The 18,702-nt window shown below is 36.9% G+C and overlaps 1 protein-coding gene across 2 annotated transcripts in view; it reads right to left on the bottom strand.

Annotated features, from left to right (window-relative positions):
* Positions 1–2,196: 2,196 nt before the first annotated feature.
* The window catches only part of apaf1 (apoptotic peptidase activating factor 1), a 56,075-nt gene continuing 39,569 nt past the window's right edge, over positions 2,197–18,702 (bottom strand). The window contains exon 27 of one of the 2 annotated variants that reach the window (XM_038294196.1): positions 2,197–2,750. In XM_038294196.1, the coding sequence (XP_038150124.1) occupies positions 2,604–2,750 (147 nt within the window). In that variant the 3' untranslated portion in view covers positions 2,197–2,603. The remainder of the gene's footprint in view (positions 2,751–18,702) is intronic. The other variant, XM_038294197.1, reaches the window with a different exon arrangement.

Genomic DNA, 18,702 nt, shown 5'->3' with positions numbered 1-18,702 from the left:
TCCATGAGATGCCATTGCTTCTAGCAGCAAAACACCCACAAAATATGCTTGCAATTTCCTGGAAATGTTAAAACTAACATTCTGGCTCAATATTTAAATCAAACCACAGTGTATATAACTGCAACCTGGCCTTACATGCTTGGATTTTTGAGTAATGCTTTCGTATAAAATTGCTTTTAGCTCATGTTGTAACATGACTTGTTTTACGGTGGACAATGACATTTTTTCCATCTTTAGGCTTTTGTTCTATTCATTTACAGGGAAACAGAACCTGTTTCTGTGTTGAATTATGCAATTACACCTCTGGTCATAACTTTGGAGCGTAAAACCTGATTTAATGCCTTGATGTGCTGATTAAAACACTCTTCGATGTGGCAGTCGAAGCAAGAATGTGTCCCTACAAATCAGGACCCATCTCTAAATCTGATATCCACAAACAAGACACTATAATGACCAAAGTTTTGCAAAAACTTTATTCATTTTTAACAAATGCCTGTAAACGTAACAAATACTTTATTATCAAACATCAGTACAATATAAACAAAACCCACCACAGCTATAGAGTAAACACAGACTTAATCTTGCCTTACTTTATGACATTTTTATCTTATATCTGGTACCACTGGCCCTCCAGCCTCTGTAGAAAAGTTTAGATTTTCATAGTTGTACCATAACGGTCTTTGCAAAATTCAAAATTAAGACAGTTAAAAGCCAGAAGTCGTGTCAATGTTGCAGACATTAACGCTCAATGAAGACAAGCACCCAGAAAAACAATTAATATGGTTTAATCCTGAATAGATTATCCTTACAGCAACATACCAGTAAAAGGTGTTGTAGAAATATATGTGGTACATACTGAAAAAAAATTCCCAGATTAAAGTTGCAAAACACCAGGAAGGTTTCAGAAAAGGACAACAGCATCATCAGGAAACGTGGATATTAAACTTTTAACAATAAGTAGTAGATTTGATAACATAAAAAAGCTTGAAACAAACTCGATGACATTTAAGAAAAAGCACTTATCGTAGGAAGTTGAACAGTCTAAAAGTCACATTATAGAAAAGGCTTCCTGAAAGATTGTAATTTCCAGCAGTAAAAACATAAAAAAAGAGGCACTAAAAGTGGGATTCAGAGCTCACAGAAACTGGTCAAAAACATAAAAAAGCACAGTATAAATCACGAGTGAAAAGCTTTGTTATAAATTATAAATCACATTTTTTTCCCCCAGCATAAAACGTTTACCTTTGATCCAAACTCAAATGAACAAACACTTTCCAAGTAAGAAATTCTCGCCGGCTTTGACTGGATGCAATTTTTAATCTTTATGTCATTAAAACTTCATCTTGCCATTCATATTTAATGCTTATCAAATTGCACCAAAAGTTTTCTATATGCTAGATGACTTGAAAAGGCAGAAAAATCGTATAAAACATGATCTTTTCACTGTAATAATTCTCATTAAGACTTGGCTGCAGCAGAGATTTATGCAGTAAAGCATGAAGGAAAAAAAATCTCCAGTCAAATGTTTAATGACGTGCAAAGAAAAGCCATAAAGATTGCTTTCACATCAAGTTTCCCCACACCACATGCAAACACGGCCTATTTAATGCAAAACTGATTAACATTAATTATTCACAGTTAAAGACCTGCATCAATCTTACATATTTTTTCTTATATCATTTTAGATTTTAAGCCCTATTATTTTTTGTAGTGTCTTACAAATATTCTTCCACAGTTTCAGGAACTTTCTGAAATCGCACCTAGAAATCTGCTGGTGATCAGAATCAGATTAAATTTTGGCTGCAAACTCAAAATCTGAGATTTGTATGAACAGCAAATGAACCACAGGTAAGAGCTAATAGGTTTAGATCATACTTTTTAGTGTAGAAGTGATAGCAGAAGGTAAAATATTATGTTTCACAGATGAAGTTCAGATATGTTAGAAGCTATTGTAAAGTAAAATGATTCATTTACAGAAGGATCTGTGCTGTTTATCAGAGTTCTGACTCGAGAAGGTACCAATTATAGTTCTCTTTATTTCACAGCTGTTTGTTTGGCCCAAAAAGCTGCTGCATGGTGAAGAACACTAATTTGTGACCAAATTGTGGAGTTATGGTCGAATCTCCGGGAAGTAAATTAATCTCAAGCAGCAGTTGCTTAAATTTCTGTCATAAAACTGGCATAAAACAAATTTACATTTAGCAATGCTTATCATGCCAATCGCTGGGATAAGATGTAAAAGAAACATCATTTTATTTTAACTCAGTAGCCTTCTACTTCTAATATAAATAATTATTGATTGCAAGTAAAAATATGTAGAAGGAAAACTGACTCAGTGGAAAAAAAATAACCAGAGTTGGGAAACGGACACAAATTGCAGATAAGTGCATCTCCAATCACAACAGGAGAGTCATGTAGCTCCAAAGAGCTACTTTAAGTGCTTGTGTTTAATGCAATAGTTTGTCAAGTATTTTTTGATTGTAAACGGCTAGTGGCTGACTGAATGAAAAGGGTGAAACAAACCCTCTGTTGCTGCTACACAGTATTTTAATGGATAGTAGTAAATGTTTTTTATTTATTTATTTATTCTGGTTGTAGTGTCCTTATGCCACCCTCTTAAGGATGTAGAGGATGCCGATGTTGTCGATGGTGACGAAGGTGGAGAAGTCAGGAGACACGTGGATTTTCTTCAGAGCACTTCCTGATGGATAGAAAGTCTGCAGGGCTTCCCCTCTCGCCACGTTCCACCACTGGATGTAGGATAGAAAAAGACAATCCCTTTAACCGTCATGGTTGAACACATTTTGTTGATTGATTTTCAGCTCATTAGATACAGGCAATCTGGAAATTAGTACATTTCTTTAAATGAGAGGTAACAGTGAGGGAAGGCGTTATGCCTCCTCAACTAGATAACTGCTAGAAACCGAATATTACCTGCATTACATACTTAAACAAAAACAAATGCAAATGTCTAGTTGTATAACTGTTGCAGCACATGTCAGAAAATGAAGGAAGCTCAATCAGTATGCCCAAAGGACCAGGATGAATTTATGGCATCAAACGACAAACTCATGCATGAAAACACACATTTCCCATCAGCTTTCTTTAGCTATTCGGTTTAATCCGTGTTTAAAGCCAGCGTTCACCAGAGAAGCTCGGCCTCACAGGGAAAACATTAAATAAAATCAAAGGCTCATCAAGTCAATCACAGATGGCTTGGGATGAGTGTCTTTGCAGAACTTTATCTTTGACAACATTTCGCATGATGGTGTCACATCAAAGCAGAGGACTGCTACTTCTTATAGCGACATTTAAAAAAAACATGAATAACATTAGAAGATATATGCATCTTTATAAAGTCAGATGACAATAGATAGAATAAACAACAATTGGTATTTAATGTAAGTAAAGAACAATGGTGATTTATATATCCTCAGTCTTTACTTTGTAAAAACACTTTTCACTATATATCAGGACTGACTTCCTTCTTTTTCCACTCAGAGAACAGATATATTCATATCACTGTAAACCCTGATTTAAAAACAAGTTAACATTCTTTGAAAAAAAATTAAAATAAAATAAAAAGTGTATTTCCTTTCATTCAGTAAAGTTAACCACCAATAAAATGGTATTTGAACCTAATATAAAGATATTAAAATGATACGGCACTTGAAATGTTTGTATTTTATTATTTTCAGTGTAAGAACTTGATTCCATTGGTATTTTACTAACCTACACAAATTAAGTGAAAATACACTTATTGAGAGATAATGTTGCATTTAGTTCACTTTTTACAGTGAGATCAAATTACAAACAGAAAGGCTTTATTGCATCTGTAGTTAATTGAAGGAATCATAAGCAGGTTAAATAAATTATTTTTTTGCAGTTTCCTGCTAATAAAGCTACCTAAAACTGTACTATGCTTTATGCGCAACATTAGATTAGTGATCAAACTACTATATAAAATACCAAATAGGACACAATGGAGTTTGTGGTTCTGATGGGACAAATGTGAAACAAAAACATTGGAAAACACACAAAGTAGGGCTGAACGATTTTAAGAAAAAATTGAAATTGCGATTTTTCTGGCAGAGATTGCGGTTTCGATTTCAACCACGATTTATTTTTTTATCAAATTTCAGTACAAATTAATATATATTTAATAATTATATAACCAATGAATTCAATTAAGATAATGCAAGAATGAAAACTGGTGGCAACATATTTCAAATGCAAGACTGTTTATTCAAGCACCTAAGAAACAAATTATATTATCCAAAAAAGTCAAATAAAATGAGAACCCTCCTTTGTAAACTTTTGCTTCTTTTACATTCATTAACAAAAAATATCAAGCATCAATGGCTCATCAGCATCAAAATAATTGCACTTTTGTAAAATAACGTAGGCTACATAAAAATTACAAAGGGACGGGAGCCCTCTTAAGTAAACTTTTGCTTCTTTTACACTTTTCATTAAAAAAATATTAATGGCTCAGCAGCATCAAAACAATTGCACTTTGTAAAATAACATAAGCTTCATAAAAAATATAACATATAACAACAAAGTTGAGCAAAAATGAAGTCTTACCTTAAAAGAAGTGCAAAATGGCTCAAAGGAGCTAGCTTATGAACATAAACAGAGCAGTTACAGAAATACAACCCCTGTACTTAGAAACCTGTGCTTCTTCAAATAAAGTGGCAAGAGGAATTGAAACATAAAAGGTAGTAAAAAATAACAGTACAATAATAGTATTAAAGTTTAAATTATCCTATATTTTCCTCACAACAAATGATGCCAGAATGGTTAAATTATTTTACATAGTCAGTAAACAAAAGATAAGTAAAAAAGATGAACAAAGTTATGTCCCGGTAAGTGCAAGTAAGGGATTTCAGGATAAGATGAAAAAACAATGTTCCCCTTCATCGCTACATCTCTTTAGAGATTTTTGGCCAGGAAAACCAACATGTCAACCCTTGCTGGCTTCAGACTTGCACGCTGACATGTGACAATATTACCACTGGCACTGAACAGTCTCTCTGATGGTGCACTTGTTGCTGGTATGCAAAGGTACTTACGAGCCAACCTGCTAAGCCAGGGGAAGTTGACATTGTGCACTCTCCACCAGGCCAGTGGATCTTGCTCTCCATCAATGCTAGGAGTTATGAGGTAGTTGTCCAGTTCTGCTTTAATGGTATCCTCCAACTGCATAGTAGAGGAAGCAGGGACCGCCTTGAAAAAGCTGCCCAGTGACCGCTTTCGCTTTGTAGAGGTGGATGGTGGTTCTTCTTCTGTACTGAGTGGCAGCTCTTAATAAATTTGTCTTAAAACTTTTCATAAAAAATTTTGGGGGCTAAAGAAATCCCCCTTTTACTTTTTTAAATTTTTAAGGTTTTTTAAAAAATTTAAATTAAAAAAATTTTGCAGGGGGAATTATAAAAAAGTCAACCCAAAAAAATTTTGGGGAAAACCCCAGCAGTCCCCCTTAACCCCGGGGGCCCGGAAACCCCTGTTTTAAATTTGCGGGGAAAAAAGGATTGATTTTTGGTTTTCTTTCCGTACTAAAAGAAAAAAACATTCTTAAATTTTTTTAAAAGTTTTTAAAATTTTTTTTTATGGGGTGGGAAAAAAGGAAAAGAGGTAACAGTTGGTCGAACAAAAGGGGGAAAAAAAAAAATTTTTTCCCCTCCCCCCCCTCTTGTTTGGGCAGAAAACATTTTAACTTCCGTTTTGGACCACCCCAACAACATTCCCAAATTGAAAATGACCGGTCCAAAGTTTGCACTGGTCCCTGATGATTTTTTTTTCCCAAATGTTGTGGGGGTTGTTGGGGGCAGGGGGCCCCTTTCTTTTAGGAGTTTGAAGATTTAAGCCCTTAATTTTTCCCCCTATGGTAGGGGGAAGAGCGCTAAAAAAATTTCCATAAAGTTTGCTTTAAAAAGGGGTCCTCTGTATGGCTGGTGTTTTACACCCGTCCGAACCGTAAAAATTTTCAATTTTTTTTTCCGTATTTGAATTTGGGCCTGTTCTCCTAACTTAAACCCCGGGTTTTTTATGGGGGAGGGGAAAAAAAGTCCTTTGGTGCAAACAAAAAAACTCTTTTTCTGTTTTCAGAACCCATTTCCTTTTTGATTGTTTAAAATTTCGAGGAGGGTTTTTCCCGGGTTTGGCTGTTCTTTATTTTTAAAAGGGAAAGGAAAATTTTTATTTCTTTTTTGTGAAGACCCTGTTTGATTTTTCAGGTTTTTTCCTTTACTCCATAAAAGTTTAGGTGGGGCTCCAAGTCAATTTAAGGGGTTTGCCCGAGCCCCCCCTTTTAGGACATGTTTAAAATCCCCCTTTTTCGGTGACGGGGCCCAAAATCCTTCTGAAAAAAATTTTCCACGTGCTTTTTTTCCCCCTTTTTAATTTTTCGGCCCGACCCCCCCGTTCGCCATTTGGGAATTAAATTGGAAAGGTCAGGCTTCTCGGGTAGGGGCCCCCTTTTCAGCTTTTGAGGTTCTCCGCCCAAGTTTTTTTGTTTTTTAATGGGGGCCCATTTTTTTACGGGGCATTTTTGGGGAATTATTAAATTTTTGGGCTATATCCCCAAAAAACCGCAGCTTTGCACCCTTTAAAATCGCTTCTTAATCCGGTTTTTTAAAACTTTTGATTTCCCCCCAATTCCCTATTTTTTTTTTTTTTTTTTTTATTTTTTTTAATTTTTTTTTTACAAATTTTTCAAAATGCTTTTTTAATTTTTTCAAGGCCCAAAATGGCAGGGGCGGGGGCCCCAAATTTTTAAGAAAAGGTTTTTAATTAAAAAGCCCTTAATTTTTTAAATGGGTTATTTAAAAAAAAAATTCCCCTTTATTTATTAAAGTTTTTTAATTTTTTCCTGTTATAAGTTTTTAAATAAAATTTGTTTTAAAAGATGTGTAAAAAATGGTGAAAATTGATGACTAAAAGTTTTTGCCTAATCTTGAAATTCTTGTTAATTTATTTAAAAGTTTTTAATTTAAATTTAAAAAAAAATTTGGGGGGTTTTAAAAAAAAAATCAAAAAAAATTTCCGCCCCCTGCGTCCCCTCCGTAGCCCCCCTAGGGGTCGCGCAAACCTGTTGAAGCCTCCCTGCTTAGGGGAAAGGGATTTGTTTCTCTGTTTTCCCTTTGGGATTCCGTAGTAAACAGAAGCAAACAGTAGCTTTATTGGGGGGTTTCAAAGTTTACTATGAAAGGTTTTTTTTTTTTGGTAGGGGAAAAAAGGTAGCATTGCGTAACAGTTGGTCAGCTAACAAAAGGTGAAAACAAAAATAGGGTGCTTTGTCCCCCTCCCCCCCTAAAGTGTTTAGAGACTTGTAAAACACTAATTTTACACAGTAAATTTGGACACACACACCACCACAAACACTTTCCAATTGCAAAATGCAGCCGGTGCCCCAAGACGCAGTTGGTCCATGATTGGCTCCCTCGCTTTGACCCCTGTTCGTGGGTTGTTGTTGGATGCAGGTTGGGCCCCTTCTTTTAGGCCCCCGTTTGCCAAGCATCTTTTAAACCCAGTTTTCAATGTTCTCCCCGTATGGTCAGTGGGGAAATATGCTTCTGCAGGCAGCGGCTTCTCAACTCAAAGTTTGCTTTTCCGAAATGCACCGTCAAAAATCTGTTGGCTCGGCGTTCTACTTGACCCCAGATCCGTGTTGACGCGGGAAAAACCCAGTTTTCCCGTCATTTAGAATTTGGGCCCTGCATTCTCCGTACAGTGTGGGTTTGGGGACTCGGTTAAATAGGTTGGGGGAGGGTAGAACTACCTCTTTTCCATTGTGGTAGCAAACTTTTAAAAAGGGCTTTGGTTACTGTGTTTACAGACCCATTCCTTCGATATGTAATTGTTACGGCAGTGGTAAACTCCCTTTTTCTTCGGTTGTTCTTTTTTAAGGCGTTCAAACTGGCAAAGGATGAAGTTTTGGTTTGGTGTTTTGCTGAAGTATCACGTCTTGATGTTTCAAGGGTCTTTTCGCCATACAATCCCTCATACAAGTTAAGGTGGTGGATCTCAAGTGACGTGTAAATTGGGGGTTTTTGCCGCGTGTAGCCCTTTTCCCCCGACATGTTTGGCAAATCACCCGTTTCTGGTGTCATTGTGGCCTCAAATCCAAAATTTCTGCCAAATGACCCACGTGCTGTTTTTCTTTGGAAATTTAAATTTTTTCGGTCCGGGCTGCTCCCGTTTTAGCCTCTTGAAATTAATTCCCAGCTTTTGAGCTACATGAAAACGTCCTGGGGGACGCGCGCCTTTTTAGGGTTTTGATTGGTTTGGCGACACAGAGCCTTTTTTGATTGGTAATAGCCGACACAGAGCCTTTCTAATGAGCAGCATTGGAATTAGAGGAATTATTGGGCTAATATGCACCAAGAAAAACCGCAGCTTTGACATTCCTAAAATCGCGTTGCTTGAGATCGCGGTTTTCGGTCGAAAACGATAGATCGTTCAGCCCTAACACAAAGTGTTTATTTTTTAACAAATTATAGACCTGAGTAGTAATATTAACTAAGATTTGTACTAAAAAATATTTTAAATAAATGTACTTTATATAAATATATACTTTTTATAGATCTATATCTATCAAATACAAAATTTCTAAGTTAATTTTGTATAATAAATAAGTTACAAATTGTTTTTTTTTTTATACCAATTTAGAACATGAACTAACTGACAACTCTAAAAACTTAGATCTGGAAAAAAAACAAAAAACATAAAAGAGTAGGAACCCTGTTTCTTATAGGTGATTAAAACTTCCAATGCAGTGGTGAAATAAAACAGAATCAAAAGAGAGGAGGGAAAAGATGACTGGTGTTATTTTACACCCACTACATGTTCTTTAATGTTTACCTACTATGATGAAATGGTGAGATGTTTAGTTGAAGATCAAAGCTATGCTCAAGGCTTAAAGAGAGCGCTCCTGACATCTTGTTAAAGTAATTTCTGCACGCTTCATAGATACAAATGCACACCCTGACTCAGGAGGATACATCCTAACTTTTTACACTTCCTGATGAGAAATAATTACTGAAACCAGCAACCACCAGCATGCAGCAGCAGCCATGCATTTCTTTAAGCTGAGACAGCCATACAAAAAGACACAAAGAAATATTTTGGATACACGATCATGGAAATGGAGCCCTACATCTAAATCATGACACTTTAAAGGTCCAAATACATGCATTTTGCTTTGTATTTTGAGCCCATTGGGTGTAAAAACAAATATTTTTCAACATATTAAACTAAAGGAAGGCCTACATAAGGGGTTCATTTAATATCTTATTGCTCTGGAACCTGGAATGTGTTTTCTGTTGGTTTAGTATGGATGCAAAAGGAGCAAACGTGATCGATTTACCACAATTTTCCGCATATATACAAAAATGCTAGATCTGGGGCGACAACGACCTGTAGTCTCACAACCCAACAGACGAGTGATTATACAGGAGATATAATCTGGAGTCTTTTTCTGATCACAAGAAGACAAAAAAAAACAACAAAATAAACAAAACAGATGGAAGCTGATAAAACTACACTAAAAGCACACTAAAAGAAAAGAAGAAGCAAATACATCTCCATGACAGCTAAGATAAGATGGCAGCCAGCTGTGCCTCAGCAAAGCATTATCTCCTATACACTGTCACATGCATCAAATAAACCACCCAATAATTTAAAAGATATGTTAAAAATATATAGAGAGACAAATAAATGTTTGAAGGATTCGAGTGGCAGGATAGTGGAAGAGAACAAACCAAAGGTGTGAAATCCAGGTTATTTTCAGAGTGGGCCTGGTTTTATTGCAAGGAAAATTACAATGCAGAATAATTAACACATTGAGGTGACGATGAGACTTTAAAGGGCGGCAAGCATTTATTATTAGCGAGGAATATGAAGAATGTTTTTGAAAGACAAAAAGAAGAGCTGAAGAGGGAAGGAAAAGAGCCGTAAACAATGAAAGATTTTCAGGTTATCTAAACGAAGAATCCAAGGAGGACGGAAAGACAGTGGATGGAAAACGGATGGAAAAAAGGGAAAGATAAACAACTAAATGCATACATAGATGGACAGAGAGAATTTAGACAATGGTTAAAGGGTAGAGTCTGGAAATGCCAAGATTCAAACCCCCTCTTTATCTTTATATATAAAGTTACTCCTGGAAAACAATTAAATTATATATTTTCCTTAACATTGAGGCCTTTCTGGTATCGTAGGGATTTTGTGCAACAGTAACCAGAACAGATGGCTGCTAAACACCATCTCTGTGAGGAAATTGATTTATGCGACTTAGTGATGCAAGTAGATGCTAAATGATTACGTTGTGTGAGGATATGTCCGAGCTGCTTGGTGAGCATATTGTGTGCATTTTCTGAAAATGTATAATGTTTAATTGTTTGCTGAGGCAGCAGGAAGTCAGCAAAGTTTTGCTTTAATAACTTTACTTATTTATGCAAGTAGAATTCAGTCAAGTATGATCCCTTAAAATGAAATGTAATGATTACAGATAATTCATCATTAAAATACCAGACAGGTACCAGGTTGAATCATTTAGACAGCCTCAGACTCGCCAGGCAGCCTTTTAACCAATTAAAGTAACCATTGGATGCAATGCAAGGATTCACTTTGTATTACAGATGTAGCTGCATTTGAATTAATCAGTCCATTCACTATTATGCATCGACTAAAAACACAGATGTATGGTTTTAAGATGCTGGATGTTGGATAAGAAACATCAATCAGAACAGTTGGAAATTACAGATGATTGAACACTTATGGGGAATTTATAAAATCACATGCCATGCAATCCTGCAAAAAAAAAAAAAAAAAAAACAGACAAAGTCAGCGAGACTTTTTTCCATTTGGGTCCAGACAAATCTACTTTGTGCATAAAGCTCAACAAAATGTCGTATTATAACATTTAAAGGGTTTATATTAGGCACAAATCAACTTTCTAAGCTTTTAACTAACTTATTAGCTATTCCTTTAATCAGAATCATGTGAAAAGAGGCATTTTGCTCGATTCATGCATGTCTGAGTTGCATGACGTTGCTTCTCCAATTTGGCGCTGTGTTCACTGTGTCGGTGCAGCACGGCCAAAGTATGTGCTTCCAGAAGGGGAGCACGGTTAGGATGAAGAGGCTCTTTTAGCAGCTAATCTGCAAGGTTTTTTTTTTTTTTTTTTTTTTAGAAAAAGCAAAAACATGCACTCCTCTGTTTATCTTTGACCATCACTTTGCTCGGTATACCTCTGCCTTTACCAAAGGGAATTCTCTGGGAGAATAGTTGCTAAAACTGGTGGGATTCCTACAGTAAAACCAATGTAGAGGCCAGATCTGCAAACAAAGCTTGATAAACTGTAGCAGCAGCTACGTTTCCTTTACACTAATGTGTGTAAAACGATGTTGCTATTATGTTAATTTTGAAAATGCAAAATTTCATAATTGCAGTGTGTCCGTTAAATAAATACAATTTGAATTGCATATGAATACGTTTGCTCACATGATGAGTCTGTAAACAACATGGCAGCAGTGGATGTAATCACATGAGATTAATCAAAATTTCAGCCACAAATCTATTGGGCGTCATCATCCTGTAACTACTTCCCATCTTCTTCTTCATATTTTTACGCAGCAGGAAGGTCCAGTTGGAGATCACATGACTTGTATGATGCAAAAAAACCCAACTAAATCCTTCCATTTCGGTTTTGGGAAATATAAGAATTACAATGACTGAAAAACCACCTAATGGAACAATCAACTTTTTTTTTTTTTTTTTTTGGATAAAAAATGTGAGGTTTTTCAAAGTTGCATCGTTTACAATTAGATAATATATTTTTGAAATTACAATTTGAGCAATTTGATGGCTAATGGAAATCCACCTAATTACATAAACAGCTATAAATCTGCAATAATGTGTGTGGTTGGAAAATTTTGTTTATCTTATTTCATATATTAATTTATGCCATTTACTCACTATAAAACTTTTCCCTCAGCCTGTTTCACCTGCAAGGCCACACAATTCCCCTGTGTGAGGGTGTTTTTAGGCAAGACATACCCTCTTCCCAAGTCACAGTTTATTCATAAGATGTTACTGTTAAACCAAATTGTCTGTAATTTGTTATGAATTTGATTACTTTCCATTATTGTAAGTAAGGATGAACGAATGCTGCCCAGGCAGAACAGGGCGGATTACCATGCAATAAGGGCTGTATGATTAACTGCTCTCTTTGCAAAGATAAAAATGAAGTGCCAGCTGAGTGAAATCCATCAATCTCCTTTTATTTAACTCGAGTAAATACTTTTTCCCCCACTACAATTTGCAAAAAGTTGTTAAGCACAATATGCCACACATGTTTTTGTATTCAAATATGAAATGAATGCCACTCAAATTGCAGAGAGCAAGACTCTTTGAGGACATTCTTGCACAGCCTCATTTAAAATATTCAAAAAAGATCCATTCAATATTTCAGACTTAAATAAATCCTTTTTTTTCTTAATCAATATACATTTTTATTTCAGGGGTTTTGGGGGTTTGTTTGTTCCTTTTCGCTAGTATAATTTCATGTGGGCTATACACTGAAACTGTAAATGCTGGATGCTTTAAAATGCTGAGGTTTTTGCATTGACTCCAACAAACAGATCAACACAAGAACTTTTCCAACAAGCCTTTAACATTGAATACAGAAAGCTAAATAGGTCTGCTTATTCAAGCTGCATTAGGACGAGTCAGCACAGATTACATAACACTAGAAAAAAGGCAACAAAACTGCCTTGTGTGTACTTGCAAGATCAGAACAATGCTCATGTGAGAGTGAAAGCATGGTTGGATCTTTCACAGTGTTGCAGGGAGGCAATCCATCTTCCTCATACATAAATAGCCCAACTACAAACAGTCCAAGGGGAGAAGGTACAGTTTCTAAGCCATGTGGAAAAAAAAAAAAAATCACTTTACAACATTGGATAAAGCCTGGCAAGAGGAGGATTAAAGTTAGAAGGTAGCAGGTTGATTTTGTAAGGCCAGCTCTTTTTTTCTTAATCGAGAAAAAGTAAAAGATTTATCTGGTGAGTGTTTTCTGTGACCGGGTCAAGAGTCTATTGTTGAGGGACAAAGTGGAACTTCAAAGCCAAATTATTCATCCCAGGTTCTATCTGCTGAAATATTAATGGCAGTCAATCCTCTGAACATTTCTCTGTGAGACATTATGGGTCTCTCTAGACTCTTCTGAGCATTTCCAGCAGAAATCTATTAAACACAAGACAAGAAAAGTAGGGTAAATGTTGGAGTGTATTGAAGGCAAAAATTGGAGAAAATTGCAGATTCTAAGGTCAGCATCTTGTTTAGGTGTAGTTTCCTCCTTTAAGTAAAATAACATCTGGATACAGAATGAAACCACATAAGTTTATGATAACAAAACAGTTACTGGTAAATACAGAAATCAAAATGCAAAGAACCAGGAAACAGAAGAAGAACCAAATGGAAGAGAAAGAAATATGAAAAGAAAAAGCAAACAATGATTTATCTACTTTAGAAGACGAAAAGGCTGCCATCAGATTTCTTTACATTTTTCCTGGAAATTTGGAAGAGAAAATGGAGAAAAGAAAGTGAAAGGTACTGAAAGCAGGAGAGGGAGGAATGAAAAAGCGAAGCAATAAAACACAGATTGGGAGGGAAGTAAATAAGGAACAATACAATCAAGGAACTGAGGAAGAAGGTTGGTAGGACACAAGAAATGGGAGAGTACCTGACCAAAGGAGGAAAAAGGGCAGATATAAAAAAAAAAACATAAGGGAGGAAGGATAAAGAAAGGAAACAAGCCAAGAAATTACATAAGGGAAAAATGAGAAAAGATCTTCACAGAGGCATAAGGCATTACATGGTAACAGGGTAGGACATATAGAAGAAAGGGAAGGAAAGACAAGGAAGGAAGGATAGAATGTAGAAAAGATGGAGGGAAAGAAGGCAGTAAACAAGCAAGGAAAGAAAGGATGGAAATTAAGAATAAAGGAAGGACAGATAAGAAAAAGTCAAAGTAGAAAGGAAGGAGAAAGGATATAAAGAAGGAAGCAACACCATGAGAGGGAAGTAAACAATGAAGGAAGGGATACATGACACATGTGTGCTAAAAAGCAACATTAGCTTTATAGTAAGAGGATGAGAAACATTCCTCTGAAAATGTTTTACCCATTTGTTCTAAACAAGGTTTTAATTTTCGTCAGGAAGAGAAGTAAAAGTTCCAAATAAAAAAAGAGAATGATTTATGTTGGATATAATTTAGCCGTTAAATAAATCCCCTCAATTAAGCAAAACACCATCTTACTCAACTTTTTATTCCTTAGTAATCTTTAGCACCATCTCTGTCGAGTTTTAGTTTGGTGTTATTGGTTCCCCCATAGAGACTCTTTTTTCTTTCCTTCCAGAAAGACAATTAACCCTGGCTTAATGAGCAATCTGGGAAAAAACAACTGGCAGATTAATATTTCACCAGCTTGTGTTTATTCCCCAAGCCTGACAACAAGAGGAATGAATCCAGGGCAGTTTTACTCTGAACAAAAACCCCATCAAAGTTTTTTCCTCCCTGATGGAGAAACAAATGCCAGAGTAGAAGTAGAAGTAGAGTAGGCGATGAACAGGGTGAAAAAATGCAATCTCTGGTTATAATAAAGAGCAGAAAGTTGAAATAAAGAAAAAAATTACAGATAAAGGCAGATGGGGTTGTTGAGTCTTCAGAGTGTGTGTGAAGGTATTTTTAGAGGCAGGTCTGCCTCTACGGTGGAGCTGCACAGCGGGACGTTCATTTCTAGAACAGCGTGACGGAAAAGCAAAACTCTGAATACTGCCTGAGCCACCATCATGGCCTGTTTAACAACATATATTTAAATATGTCCTGTCAGAAGAAAAAACTTTAATGAAAGGAGGTACTAAAGTTAAAGCCACAGGGTGGGTACCTTTAATACCCAAGATAGCTTTCAGTGTAGTTCATAAAAAACACTCCAAAGACTGACTACTCAGTGACAGAGATAAAATAAACCTCAACAAGAGCCTCAGCTTTTGTTGCTATAGTCTAAGAATATCACATCGAGAGGCAGAGAAGCAAGACGACTCCCAATCAGCTATTGCAGCTATTAATAAAAAGCATGATTGTACTTTTAGACTTCTGACAAGGCAACATGTTATTAGAGTTTTATTGCTGTTGCTTTGTAATATTGTCTAGAGGCCTGGAGAACAGGAGCTGTATTAGAATAAAAAGTTAACAGGGAATCTATTTTGATTTTGTTAAGATGTTTTGCAACTCTTTCAGTTACTTTTAGCATTGGGTCAAAGTGATCGCTGCCATCATGGTTAAGACAGTTGGTCCTTTGCCTTAACAGCATCCTGTCTGGCAATGTGGCATTAAGACTAATTGTCTTGATGCCAAAAAAGGGCCCAACAGTTTTTACTATCACAGGGGGAGCAGTACGGCTATCGCCAGTGTTTCGCTTGATTTATGCATGTAAATAGCTTTATTATGATTACGCAGTGAGTATTACAGATTATATGGACACTGCAATGTAAGTAGAACAGGAAAGAAAAAACAGAAAAAAGAAGGAAAGATGAAAGAAAGAAGAGATGAAAGGGAGATAATGATAAAACGTCTTCAGTCTGCTTCATCACCTGCAGAGAGAGATGTAAAAATAACAGCACAACCACAATTACCTGCCAATATCTAATCCTGAGAGATTTTGTTTCTTATTTATAACTCATTTTCATTTCATCGTCTTTATAGATTCTGCAAAGAGTGGCTAAGAGGGACACTCGTGGACAGACAAATACAGAGGGTAATAGATAGAAGACCACACAGATAGTGGGTGGGACAAAGAGCAAATGAAGAGATGGATAGTTTGATGGAATAGATAGATGTACTTTATTTATCCCAAGCTGGGAAATTGCAGAATGTAGGTTGGAAAAGACTGAAGGGGAAAAACAGCTGGAGGGAGGGATAACGGAATGTTTAGATGCATGGATGACATGGAAACGATGGATGCATAATTGTACAGAGGCATAGTTGGATGACTGGATGGTCTGCAGTCAGAGGGATAGACAGCTGAATGGAGAGTAGATGAAAAGATGATGGACAGACAGACAGGCTGTCAGATGGAAGGATAGAAGTAGATGAACAAACTGAGGCAAAGCTGGATGGCTAATTGGATTGAGGATGGATAGCTGGATGTACAGCAAGACATTTTGACAGATATTTGGATGAGCGGCTGGTTGAATGGATAAACATAGAACAGAAGAATGGACGTTCTTTACTAATGCGTACTCCGAAGATACCAAAAATGAAATTTCAGACTGCACAGAAATCCTGGATACACCATCAAAGCTGTGGTCCCACATAAGTCCTGTTGAAGCAAACAATACTTCCAGATAGGCCTGGGCGATAAACCGGACTTTTACCGTTATCGTCATTCACTACGATAACCAGCACAAATTTTTCCATGTCGGTAAATTAGGTAAATAAGTCGATAAATAATTCTGCGGTTTTTCCTGTGTGCCTTTAAGACACTGCAGCATCACCTCACTCCACCAATCCAGTCAGAAGTGTAAGCAAAGAGAAAAGCGGATGAGCCTAGTAAAGAAGCGTCTAACACAGCTGCAAACAAAATTACATCAGTTAATCCTGTGGAGCCCAGCGAGCGCAGAGATAAAGATGAGCGCGAAGGGAAGTGGTCAAGAGCACGTCTTCAGAGTTGAGCATGCGGCAGACCAGTTTTGAGAAAAGGATGTTAGAGTTTAAACGATGAACATTGTTTTTACTACATGCTCAGTTTGGTGGAACCAAAATTATGCCATAGATGTTGACCAAAGAACAGAAAATGCTTAATTTGCCTGAAAACTGTCGGGACTACCCAAAATAACTAATCCAACCTCCACCACCTGCAGCACAAATACGGTATCGAGTTCAAAGATTCGCAAAAGGCTCCATTACCTTTCAGCAAAAACGTTTGCAAGAGAGGTAACATTTTGCTTCTGTTCAATTGATAGAAGAACTGGAGCATTTATCGTGCATTTATCGTTATCGAGGTAAAACTGCCCACTTTATCATGATATTGATTTGAAGCCAACCTTTTTATTAGATAAACAGTCACACATAAAAAAAAAAGTCAGTGGTAATGAATAATGCTACAGCTATTCCGGATTTTTTCTTATAAACTCAAAAAAATAAACAGTCCTAAGAAAGGTGCAAGCTGCTTTGAACAAGGTTGTTTCCTTCAGCTTGGAGAGATGGATGGCCGCTGATGTTCAGTCTAGGTAGTAACCATTAAGGTAAACACACTTCTTTTTCTCTTCTGTTGCTACACAACCATTTCCTACTTTCTGACAGATTCTTCATCCATCAGCTATCTCTCAAGGGAAGGTCAGAACAACCTTCACTCCTTTATTTCATCTCATTTCCCTGCAACCACACGTCTCTGAGTCCTCCCAGGAGGTATGCCTTGCTGCAACACTTCAATGACCACAGAGGTCTCATAAGGATGCACCTAATGAGTGCAACTCAGGCAGAGAGAGGACAAAAGAGACTGGGACCTGTACCACAGTCTGTATTAAAACCACAATCACAAAAGAAACCTTAAGGCACAGGAGTGGGGGGAAATCTAAACAAACTCGACAGTACAGGAAGGAAGCATGAAGGTCACAAAAGCTGATAAACAACGGAAATGACAAAAAGGAAAAATGGATGAAGGTGTGAAACGGTGAGGAAAACACAGGAAGAAAAGGTCTTAAGGGGGAAAAAAAGATGGTAAAAATATAAGAAAACTGAGAAGCCAAGATGAGGTGAAACTATTCTCTATTTCTCCTCCATCACAGGGACTCCTGATAGGTGATGTCTGTCAACAGTGATGGCAGGAGGGACCAGTCATTCTAAACACACCAATGCATCTGGGAGCACACAGCTTGGAAGTGTGTATGAGTGGTAGATTACCTGGATATGACAATGTGTGCGGGACAAACCTGCTGCAAGAAAATGTCAGGAAGATCAAAGCCAAGTGTTATTATAGACTGTCAGCTCGGAGCTAACACACATGTTAAGTAGTAATAATCACTCCCTCATTACGTGATCTGACCCCGTCACCTGTCATAGCCCCAATAGTTAGTGTATTTACAGTAAGGGAACCTCATGCTATTTTGCAAGTTCTGCCACTTAGAAATCATGGAGGGGCCTGACGTTGTTACCGTAGGTGCATATCCACTGTAATAGACATAATCTAAAAAATAAGATAAAATAAAAAATCCAGAAATCCCAATGTATGTTGTTTTTTTTTTTTTTTTTTTTTTTACTAATTACCAAAATACAACTTTTTGGTAATTCCACTAACCGTATTTTGGGGAAGAAGAATGATGAGTACCATCCCAAGGAAGCCATCCCTACAATGAAGCATAGGGGTGGTAGCATCATGCTTTGGGGGTGTTTTTTTGCACATGGGACAGTGCAAATGCATTTTATTAAGGAGAGGATGACCGGGGCCATATATTGCTCCTTCACTCCATTACAGCATTGAAGACTGGTCAAGGCTGGGTCTTTCAACATGACAACAACCCGAAGCAAAAAGTCAGGATAACCAAGGAGTGACTCCGTGAGAAGCATATCAAGGTTCTGCCGTGGCCTAGCCAGTCTTCAGACATAAACCCAATAGAGAATCTTTGGAGGAAGCT

Source organism: Cyprinodon tularosa, unplaced genomic scaffold, assembly GCF_016077235.1.
Source record: "Cyprinodon tularosa strain WSP-4 unplaced genomic scaffold, ASM1607723v1 ctg336, whole genome shotgun sequence".
NCBI lineage: Eukaryota > Metazoa > Chordata > Actinopteri > Cyprinodontiformes > Cyprinodontidae > Cyprinodon > Cyprinodon tularosa.
This window is presented reverse-complemented; position numbering and strand designations above follow the sequence as displayed.